Genomic DNA, 12,032 nt, shown 5'->3' with positions numbered 1-12,032 from the left:
TTGTAATACAGGCTAAATTCCTACCATAAATTGAGGACTACCTACATTTTTCTACACATTATAATAAACCATTATTTTAAATTTGTGCTATGCATTGGAATAATTGAACAATGTAGGCATTATACTTTTGATGCTTATCATTTTTAGAAACTGAGTTGATGCATATCTATCCAATATTAATTCAGTGCATTTATATTCTGTCCCATCCAGAGACCTCCAGACTATTTGTGAAAGTAATCACAGTCACAGTATTCATTGTGTACAGTTAAATGTTGTTATAATGATGTGTGAGAATAATCAGGTTGGTTTAAGTGTTTAGGAGTTTATATAATATAACAAGGTATTTAACGACAGAGATTAATGGAGCCGGTTTGGTCTAGTGATTAAAGCAACAAGCTAGAAACCTGGAGACTGTGAGTTCTAGTTCTGCCTTAGGCATGAAGGCCAGCTGAGTCCAGGCCAAGTCACCTCACAGGGTTGTTGTGGGAAAAATAGAAGGTGGAAGGAATACTAGGTAAGCTTACCACCTTGAATTATTTATAAAAATAAGGTGTAGTAAAAATAAACATATAAATTAATTTACAACACACACAAACACACACACACACGCGCGCGCACAGACAGTTTTTTCTGTCAAAGCACTTAATCACTTCCCTGGCTCAGCTGATAAAGGGAGAACTTGTGGCTTACAGGTTTTATCTATCTATCATCTATCTATCATCTATCATCTATCTATCATATATCATATATCTGTCTCTGTCTGTCTGTCTGTCTGTCTGTCTGTCTGTCTGTCTGTCTGTCTATCTATCTATCTATCTATCTATCTATCTATCTATCTATCTATCTATCTATCTATCTATCTATCTATCTACCTACCTACCTACCTACCTACCTACCTACCTATCCTATCCTATCCTATCCTATCCTATCCTATCCTATCCTATCCTATCCTATCATCCATCCATCCATCCATCCATCCATCCATCCATCCATCCATCCATCCATCTATCTATCATCTATCTATCATCTATCTATCTATCTATCTATCTATCTATCTATCTATCTATCTATCTATCTATCTATCTATCTATCATCTATCTATCATCTATCAGTTATCATCTATCTATTTGAAAGGGATTATAATATATGTTTAATTTTACACATGTTAGCAGCTGCTGGAATTGTTTTTGCACAACAGTGGAAAAACATAAATATTACAATGTGCAGGAATAAATAAATTGACAAAATCAAGAGGCTTTGAATACTTTTTCACATGGGATTGGTTTTAGCAATTGCCAACTAACAGAAACAGAAATTAGAAATCCAAAAGTATGAAAGAAAACACCAATTATGTAAGGAAAGTCCCTAAAATGTATAAGGAAATATTACTAGATCATTATTAATGCGTAGATAACTGCGGGACATTACACACCCACCAGTGGTGGGTTTCAAAAAAATTTGGAACCTCTTCTGTAGGTGTGGCCTGCTTTCGGGTCTACTGGTGGAACCTCTTCTAACCGGTTCGGTAGATTTGACGAACTGGTTCTACCGAATAGGTGCAAACTGGTAGGAACCCACCTCTGATCTCCTTGTCCCACTGGATTTCGTGCTTTGCAACTGTTGAGCTCACAGCGTTTTGCTAGACTACTTGCAGCCAGAGGCTGCTGGAGGTGTGTGTGTGTGTGTGTGTGTTGTGTGTATGATCACTTTGCTCTGGGACTTGCCATAAACCTGGGAGCATTTAGGGAAAAGATGGAGTGATAATATCACATAGATTACTACAATGCACTTTAGTTTATCAAGATCTCCAGGTGCCTAATTGCAAATAGGCCAGACCCAGTTTAGCATAATTATGTTCAACTTGAGTACAGGCACCTTTCAACTTACAACTATTCATTTAGTCACTGAAGTTACTATGATACTGAAAAAAAGTGACTTATGACCATTTTTCATAAGACCATTGCAGCATCTCCACAGTCATGAATTTGGACTCTTGGCAACTGATATATATTTATGACTGTTGCAGTGTCCCGGGGTCATGTGATCACCTTTTGCAAACTTTTGACTAGCAAATGCAATGGGGAAGCCAGGTTCACTTAACCGTGTTAATTATCTGAACAACTGCAGTGATTCACTTACCAACTGTGACTAAAAAAAGGTTGTAAAATGGGGCAAAATTCACTCAACAGTTGTCTTGCTTAGTATTGGAAATATTGGACTCGATTGTGATTGTAAGTCCAGAACTACATCGAGTGCCTTTAGGTTTTTAGATACTAGTCCAGAGTGGGTTCCTACCAGTTTGCACCTATTTGATAGAACCGGTTCGTCAAATCTACCGAATGGGTTAGAAGAGGTTCCACCAGTGGACCCGGAAAGCAGGCCACACCTACAGAAGAGCTTCCAAAAATTTTTGAAACCCACCACTGGCAAGGATCTTGTAACTTGACAGCTTTAAGACTTGCATGCTTCAATGCCAGAGTTTCTGAATAGCTACTTGGACCGACCTAAGTACTAATTCATAATTTCATATCCGGTCCCATGGGCGTCAAGCCACTCCCACAAAGGAGGCCACACCCACAGAGTAGGTTACAACAATTTCTGAAACCCACCACTGTACTAGTCAAAGGACTTTTTATTATAAATCCTGAACATAACTCCAGTTTTGATTCTAAAAGAACTGCTTTCTCCAAGGATGCTGGCTGAGAAATTCTGGGCCTCAAAGTGCCCCACATCTTTTAAGTTATTATAGTTGACAAACACTGCTTTAGGGAAGGTCTTTGTTCTCTGATGGACTGAGAAATGGCAGTATAGGAGCAATTTTTCTCTGTAGGTATGCTGTCTTTCTCCTTTTCCTTTTGAAGTGAATCTTTGTAAAATTCCGTAGGTTGAAGGAAGGTTATCCGCTGTTGTCCCTGAAGATTATAATTTTCTGCTTTAGCTATTAGGTGACTGTCTGGCTGCATAATTTTATGTTGATTTTTATAGTTAAGAGTTTATTGATGTGGCTCTGTCAGCCGTTCAGAATCTGGTGGAAAGGATGGCATATAAATGAGTAAAAATGAATGTAAGTTGCATTCTGAATAAGGCAAGAATCACATTTGTAACCACAAACCACTTTTGGTTCCTTTTGATTGACTTTGCTTCACTGTTCGCGACACTGCTTAAATGAGGGATAATGTAAACATGGATGCAAGCTGCTTCAACATATAGGTGCTGTGATTTAGTGAATAAAGCATCTATTTTGTTGAAGTGTTTTTAATTGAAGATTTTAGAAAAAAAACTTTTACAAATGTTTACCTGCCCCCTGCCCTCTCCACCCAACCCCCACCCAACCTCCCCCCCCCCCGACTTCCCAGAACAAATACAGGGTAGAAATCTTTAACAAAGATGTTCTAAAATAAACTTAAAGAAAGTTAGTATCATCTTTCATTTGAGCTTTAACTCCTCTTTTGTTAGGCTAACTCTGAACAGATTATATCGTTCCTTGCTTCTTCAGTCATAAACTATCTGGAATTTCTTAGTCCCATATTTATTTTGAGTATAGTCAATCCATCTTCTCCACTCCAGTTTATATCTCTCATTTGAGTGGTCCTTGAGATATGCTGATATTTTAGCCATCTCTGCTAAGTTTGTGACTTTTAATGTCCACTCTTGAATAATATGCAAGTCTTCCTCCTTCCAATATTGCGCCACCAGCAGTCTTGCTGCCGTTATTAAGTACAAAATCAAGTTAGTCTCTATAACAATACAATCAGTAGTTATACCTAACGAGAATAACTGAGGGGTAAACTTTATCCTTTTTTTGAGAACATTTTGCATAATCCACCATATTTTTATCCAAAATGCTCTTACCTTTTCACAAGTCCACCATATATGTAAGTATGTAGCATCAAGACAATCACATCTCCAGCATTTAGGTTGTAAATTCGGATACATACAGGCCATTTTTTTAAGGATCTAAATGCCATCTATAAAACATCTTGTAAAAGTTTTCTCTCAAATTCTGGGCTTGTGTAAATTTTACATTTCTTACCCAGATCTTTTCCCATGTATCCAACATTATTGGTTCTTCAAAATTTTGTATTTTGTTGAAGTTTTGAGTGGCTTACCGAGAGAGTTGTGGTGACGCAGTGGTTAAAATGCAGTACTGCAGGCTGATTCTGCTGACTGCCTATTTGCCAGCAGTTCGGCAATTCGATCCTGATTGGCTGAAGGTTGACTCAATCTTCAATCCTTTGGAGGTCGGTAAAATTGGAACCAAGATTGTTGGGGGACAATATGCTGACTCTGTAAATTGCTTAGAGAGGGCTGTGAAGCACCGTGAAGCGGCATATAAGTCTAAGTGCTATTGCAATTGCAATCAAATGGTACAGAAACTTGGATAGTACCACTTCAGCCTGAAGGTCTGGGCTTTATTGTTTGAAAACTGTTGAAGAAAACATGGAAAGTGTTAATAAAATTCAGCAAAACAGTAGGCTAGGATAGCACTGATCATTTTCAAATGTTTATTCTAGGAGCTGGAAACTAGGTTTATTATTTGCATATGTTGTTTAATTTTATACTTATTAAAATATGCATTGAATTAAAACAGCATATAATTAATATCGGCATTTGGTTACTACAATATTTAGTGTATTGGGTTACAAAATTTACCTATCGGTAATGAATCTATGTACCACACTTATATTTGGTTGGAGTGCAGCAAGTATTTGTATAATGTAGTTTGGTAAGCAAATTAAGTAATACTGTAGTAGGTTTATATAAAGATTAATTTACGTAGGTGTGGAACTATTGTATACAAAGCATATACCATTACTATGAACTTAAAATAATATAATTTATAACTGCAATATAATCCTCTTGAGTCAGTGTCAGGGTATGGGATGTGCCTTCTAATTGCTAATTAGTGAGATACAGGCAATAATATGTTGTCTCCATATTAGATTCTGACCTGCATTGTACAGCATTATCATGCTTGAATATAGTTGGGTTTTGATTAAGCTTATGCAATGCAGACCAAAAGTTGCCAGTACACACCAGTACTGCCCTTATTATTAATATTATCAGGGAATGTTGTATTGATCAAGGTATAACAACAGCCAGAAACCAAATCTACACCACCTCCATCTTACAAAGAAACGTTATGTCAAAACTTAACTAAAGTTTTATTAAGTATCAGCATCTATGTTGTCTTGCTAATAACAACCATGGCATGTAAAAGATTATGACTCAGAATGTCAGAGGAGTAAATGTTAAAAAAATATAAATTAATGAAGGAAATAAAAAGAAATGCATAGTGCCTGTGAAACTAAGAGCGAGGAGAATCATATATATGGAAAATAGGATGTGTAGACTTAATCATGAATGAAAGGCGCAATACTGGAAGAAGGAAGACTTGCCTACAACTCAAGAATGGACATTGAAAGTTACAAACCTAGCCGAGATGGCTAAAATATCAGCATATCTTAAAGACCATTCAAATGAGAGATATAAACGAGACTGGAAAAAATGGATTGACTATATACAAAACAAATATGGGACTAAGAAATTACAGATAGCCTATGCTTAAGATTAGGAATAATCTAAACTGCTTAAAGTTAGTGCAACAGGAAGAAGCTGAGTTTAATGCAGAGATGTTATTAACTTCTTTTTTTATTTCCTTTGTTTTAATATATTTTAGACTGTATTTGTTAAAAACCTATACCGTGTACGGGCTCCAGGAAGTCGGGGGGGGGGGGAAGGGACGTGGGGTGTTAGGGGGGAGGGGGAGGGGGGATATATAGTATGTGTTAGATTTTAAAGTAACACGATTGCACTTGTATACTGTTGCTCTTTAATTTCACTGTAAAAATAGGACAAGCTGAATATATTAATAGATAGTAGAAATACACCGAAGGGAGGAGTAGAGGGATAGAAGAAAAAAAAATACAGAACAGATTAAAAAAAATGAATGAAAGGGCTAAAATATAGCACAAGGTATGAATTGGCATTAATTACATTACTTGGATATGTATCCAAGGAATTGATAAATTAGGGAGAATTGTATGCTTTGCTCCAGTAACCAGTGGTAATGAGTTTTGAGAAAATAGCAACACTCTTGAGTATATGCGTTCCAGAGGGAAAAAAAATATTGAATTAGGTGAAACAAATGGATGTGTGGCATACAGATGAGAAGGTACAGAAAAATTGATTGGCCAGCCAAGAACAAATAAAAACGGAAACTAGTTTTCACTATTTCACTAGGAAAATATATTTTATGGAATAAGTAGTTAAGAATAAGTCTATTCATGCATATACATAAAAGAGGAAATCAGTTGAAACCATAATTGAATTATGGTAGATCAATTTAACTGTTACTAATGAAAGATTGGGAATGTTAATGAATGACACAAGAAAAACATCTTTCATTAAAGATAATAGAATGATCAGGGACGGACAGACCATTCGAGGTAAATAAATGGAAGGATTTTTATTTATTTATTTAGGAATAAAAAGAAATAAGAAAAAGACTGAGTAGAATAATTTCCCAACAGAATGAATGAAAGAATGAATGAATGAATGAATGAATGAATGAATGAATGAATGCGAAATGGATATATATATATAAATAAAGGATATAGAAGGTGCTTGGAATAGAATAATTAATTAAAAGTAATTACCAGAGAATTGTCTAGGCTTATGCTATAATAGGAAGTAAGAAAGAAGATGCTTAATGATATACTGAAATGAAAGAGACTACAGATCTGTTTGCATGCGTTTGTGGTCTATGTTTACAGAAATGAGAATGATTCCAACATTGAGCAGGGAATATGACAAGGATTTCCAGTGTCTCTTTCAATATTAAAAGTTTGTATGCATAAATGTAAAAGCAATGCTTGTGATAAATTTAGCAAGATGGAGTTATAGCAGTGGTGGGTTTCAAATTTTTTTTGAACCTACTCTGTGGGTGTGGCCTCATTTGTGGGAGTGGCTTGCCGGCTATGTGACCTGGTGGGAGTGGCTTGCCGGCCATGTTTTATCTATCTATCTATCTATCTATCTATCTATCTATCTATCTATCTATCTATCTATCTATCTATCTATCTATCTATCTATCTATCTATCTATCATCTCTCTCTCTCTCTCTCTCTCTCTATCTATCTATCTATCTATCTATCTATCTCTTTCCTTCCTTTTGTCTCTCTTGTCTTTTTCCTTTTTACTTTCATCTCTCTCACTTTTTCTTTCTTTTTTTTTCTTTCTTTCTTTCTTTCTTTCTTTCTCTTTCTCTTTCTCTCTCTGTGTGAGTCTGTATCTGTGTGTGTGAGAGAGAGTGTGTGAGAGAGTGTGTGAGAGTGATGGGTTTCAAAAATTTTTGGAACCTCTTCTGTAGGTGTGGCCTGCTTTCCGGGTCTACTGGTGGAACCTCTTCTAACCGGTTCGGTAGATTTGACGAACCGGTTCTACCGAATAGGTGCGAACTGGTAGGAACCCACCTCTGAGTTTTAGGTATACTTTTCCATATGGACAATCCCTTTGTCAAGAAAACTTGTGAGCATCCCAAACTTGTGAGCACCAGGGACGGAGAGAAGTTTTTTCATGGACCAGAGGGGGCGTGTGATTTCATGTGCTGCCTGCATCTTGCCGATGGGGCTTCCCTTGTTCACGCTGCCCGGGTCTTGGCATGCTGGCATAGTGCTGGTCTATGGACTGAGGGTTGGAGAGTATCATACGTAATGTATCAAACAATTATGTTTGACAGAAAATGAATGGAGAAAAAAGTGAAGATAGGAAAATACATTTTTTTCATGAACAAATGCTGGTAGAACGCTTGGAGGGTAGGATATGAAATGTTCTAAGGAAGAAATATGTTGATGTGATTAGGTGATAAACAGAATGATTAAGAACAAATCAAAGAAATACATGAAAGAAGATTGACAAGAGCAAGACAATGGGAAGTCTTGAGAAAATTGTGTTTGAGTTGAATTGATGGGATCCTCAAACAGGGAGAAATAAGATGGTTAAAGAAAAAGCATCAACTAAGCAGCATCAAAAAAGCATTTTCTCTTACTTACATTTTCTTGAAACAACACAAGTCTTTAGATCTTGCAAATGAACTAGCAATTAGACAAAAGTAGAAAGACCACCGGAGACGGAGTACATTTTTATTCTAATAGTAAATTAAATTAAGTTCTCCCTCTTATTCTAATAGTAAAGTAAATTGAATTATCTGATAGATGTAAGGAAAGTATACTGTTAAGATGACTTTTAAAATACTTGTTTCAGATTTATTTATTTACTTATTGTTTCTTTGGCAGATCCGAGATGGAATATTTTTGTTCAATATTACTAATTTCCATTAGTTTTCGACATTCCAAAGCATTACATGACAATGGAACTGCGTCATATAATGAAACAACAAAAGGTAGGGTGGTTTGAAAATGCATTAATCTATATATTTTTCTTTCCAAACTTATTAGACTTTAATTTCCATGTTTTCTAGCAAGCATGAATATTCAGCTATGTATTACTAGAGTGTTTAATGATAATGCATCTTGTTTAATATTAGTACACTAAAAAACACAACTTAGATCATAAAATGTGAGTATATATAAAATGCAATTAGTGAATGAACAAAATGCTTGAAACATAAAGTTACTATTAATTATTATTAATGAGTAATTGGTCTCAATAATGAGTATGCTAGGTTGGAGTGTCTAAAGAGCTGGAAATAGTATTATGGTAATGTTTTAGCTATTTTAGAGCTACCCTCTTCTGCCAGTTTATTGTTACTGGGAAGAATGTCTCAGATGTATGACTTAGATTTCATCAAATAGCGCCCGAAAAAGTTGGCTTTTCCAGCAAGCCAGCCTGGCCTGAACAAAACAAAATAAATTATTGATCATTGTTAATTTTAATTTTTTTTTAAAAAAAATGTTATTGTCAATTCTAATTGGGTTTGTTTGGGATATTCTATTTAATTTTTTTTAAACTTTTGTATTATGTGTTTCTTTTAATGTTGTACGCCACCCTGAGTCCTTGGGAGAAGAGTGGCATATAAATCTAATAAACCTAAACCTATGTTGATGATTCCTGAATTTGCTAGTACCTTAAGGAATGGATATTTCCGGTTCATTACTTCCAAAACTTCAAAACTAAATTCATACTTTCTTCCTCCTTGAGTGGATCGTACTCCACTGATTATGGAAGCATTAGCTATTTATTATAAAAGAATGGTTATCTGTTTCTTCCTCTCCTTTTTAATTTTTACCTATTCCATAATCCAAGCTCTAAGTTCCATCCACTCTAATTGGCTAAAGAACCTTTTTCAGTTCTCCATTATGCAGATTTGATCCACACTCAAGTGAACCTAAGTAAGATTTCAGATTACATTGCATTGCATTTTGAAGAGGAAAGACTTGCTGTAATTATTCTAAATAATGGTCTTGCTGTACACTAGTACTGTTATAAAGTAAACAGTACTAGTATTCAGCAAGCTGAGTTTTTTTTAAATTTCTAGCAATAACCTTTCAGGCATTTGCAATTTTGGAAAGAATAATGAAAAGCTCATGAACCTGCCAGCTCAATCCTGAATTTTGCAGAGAGTAGAGGTTGAAACTAACTATGTGCCCACTGCTCTTAATATCTATAGACCAGTGGTGGGTTTCAAAAATTGTTCGAACCTACTCTGTGGGTGTGGCCTCCTTTGTGGGAGTGGCTTCCCACCCATGTGACCGGATGGGAGTGGCTTGCTGCCCATGTGACCGGATATGAAGATGCCGACGACACTTGTCAGAACCACCTTAAATTACCCCACACACAGCACTGGCATGCATAAGAATAGGATGTAAGCTTGTTTTTTAAAAAGCATCTTTGGTTTGCGTTAAAACAACTTCAACACACGCAATGTTATGATTGCACCACAAACGCAGTAGTCATCCTTACCTTTCACAGAGGCACTGAGTTTTATAAATACGAGCATGATAGTGTAGAATAATCATATCCAAGGACCAGTGGTGGGTTTCAAAAATTTTTGGAACCTCTTCTGTAGGTGTGGCCTGCTTTCCGGGTCCACTGGTGGAACCTCTTCTAACCGGTTCAGTAGATTTGACGAACCGGTTCTACCGCATAGGTGCGAACCGGTAGGAACCCACCTCTGCTATAGACCTAAAATGATTAGCTTTTGTATACTCTGATATCTCCCAGATTTGCTTTGATAAAGATCTCATGTCCACTGAAGCAGTCCAATAAGAAAACTAATATCTTTTTCTGAGCATCCTAGAACACTCCCAAATCTTTGTTGCTTTGGAGTGAGGCCTTACTTCAACAAACTAAATATATTTCAATAGAAAGCTCTTTGGCTGTTGTGACTCTCCTGGGTAGTTTTTACTTAGCTTGGGGGAAAAAAAGGCATTGAAATCAACTTAGGAAAACATGACCTCTCAGTTCAGTGGCTAAATTAATCAAGATTAGAACAGCCAACCTAGAATTGAAAGCCAATGTTTCTAATATTGACCTTCACAATGACTGGAATATATCTCTGGTTCATTCAGGGGTGGTGTAGATGGAAGACCTTTTACCCCAGCAGATTATGTGACAAACATTCTGAGTGTGTCACAACAAAGAATGTCTTCTTTGTTAAAACCTATGTCCCTCCCTTCAGTTCTATCTGAAGGGTGATATTTAATCCAAGATTGACTACTTCCTTGCCAGCAGGGTGAAATGAAGTCTGTTACTTGTTTTTTATTGTGTTGCCCTTTGGATACAGCTTGACATTTAGATTTAATAGTCCTCTGTTGTCGAATTGTTCTGGCTAGTCTACAGAGAAAATGGTCCTTCTTTTACCTGATGTGCATTCAGAGCAGTGATGGGTTTCAAAAATTTTTGGAACCTACTCTGTGGGTGTGGCCTGCTTTGTGGGAGTGGTTTGCCAGCCATGTGACTGGGTGGGAGTGGCTTGGCAGTCATGTGACTGGGTGGGAGTGGCCAAGACGATGTCACTGAATTATTTGCCCCAGTGGATGAACTACAATAAGATTAAAATAAGTACAAAAATAAATAATACTAACTGCAAAAGAAATAAAACAATATTGGACTCAATTGTGGTTGTAAGCTGAGGACTACAGGTAACAAAAAGGACCTCTGATTTCAACCAACAATGTACAGTCTTTTCAGGAAGGATGAGAAACAGGAAAGATATAAACAAACAGGAAAGATATAGTCTTTCATCCAAGAACTTAGTTCAAGAATGAATGTCGTAGGTAGATTCCCAGAGCAATACAGCTTTCCTTTTTCTGCAATTTAGCTCTCAGTTCCAAAAAACAGGAATATATGAATTAGGTTCAGTACTTAGGTAGGTCCAAGTAGCTATTCAGAAGTTAGTAGTTAGGGTTAGGTAAAGCAATGGTAAAGCAAGATATGGAATTAAAACAGTGGTGGGTTTCAAAAAATTTCGGAACCTCTTCTGTAGGTGTGGCCTGCTTTCCGGGTCCACTGGTGGAACCTCTTCTAACCGGTTCGGTAGATTTGACGAACCGGTTCTACCGAATAGGTGCGAACTGGTAGGAACCCACCTCTGATTCAGAGGCACTCAAGAGAATAAGCCACTTTTTGGATTTATTAGTATCATTAGAACGCCAATGGTTTAGCTCCGTGATGGCGAACCTATGGCATTGGTGCCAGAGGTGTCACACAGCACTCTCTCTGTGGCACACAAGCTGTCACTCCAGTTCAGCTCTGCCATGGATGCGCACACACCTCCCGCCGATCAGCTGGTCTTCGCGTCTCTAGCGCGCATGCGGAACTATTAAGGAAAAAAAAATCACACTCCACCAAACTTGGCAGGGCAAGTTTGGCAACCAAATTCATATTTTCTTCCTCCTTGAGTGGATCGTACTACACTGATTAAGGAAGCATTCGCTATTTATTATAAAAGGAAGCTTTTTTCCAGAGGGACTATAATGTAATAATTCATTAGATTTCTCTGTGCCAGACCTAAACTTTGTGGAGGAAAAAGTTCACTTTCCTCAAAAAGATGACTTCTAGGTATGTTG

At 36.8% G+C, this 12,032-nt stretch overlaps 1 protein-coding gene across 2 annotated transcripts in view; it reads left to right on the top strand.

Annotated features, from left to right (window-relative positions):
• Positions 1–12,032, top strand: part of PTPRE (protein tyrosine phosphatase receptor type E) — a 139,052-nt gene that overhangs the window by 74,034 nt on the left and 52,986 nt on the right. For both annotated transcript variants that reach the window (XM_032226027.1, XM_032226028.1), the window contains one exon: positions 8,298–8,404. In XM_032226027.1, the coding sequence (XP_032081918.1) occupies positions 8,298–8,404 (107 nt within the window). The remainder of the gene's footprint in view (positions 1–8,297; positions 8,405–12,032) is intronic.

This window comes from Thamnophis elegans, chromosome 10, assembly GCF_009769535.1.
Source record: "Thamnophis elegans isolate rThaEle1 chromosome 10, rThaEle1.pri, whole genome shotgun sequence".
NCBI lineage: Eukaryota > Metazoa > Chordata > Lepidosauria > Squamata > Colubridae > Thamnophis > Thamnophis elegans.
The sequence above is the reverse complement of the archived record's forward strand: the minus strand, read 5'-3'. Positions and strand labels throughout refer to the sequence as shown.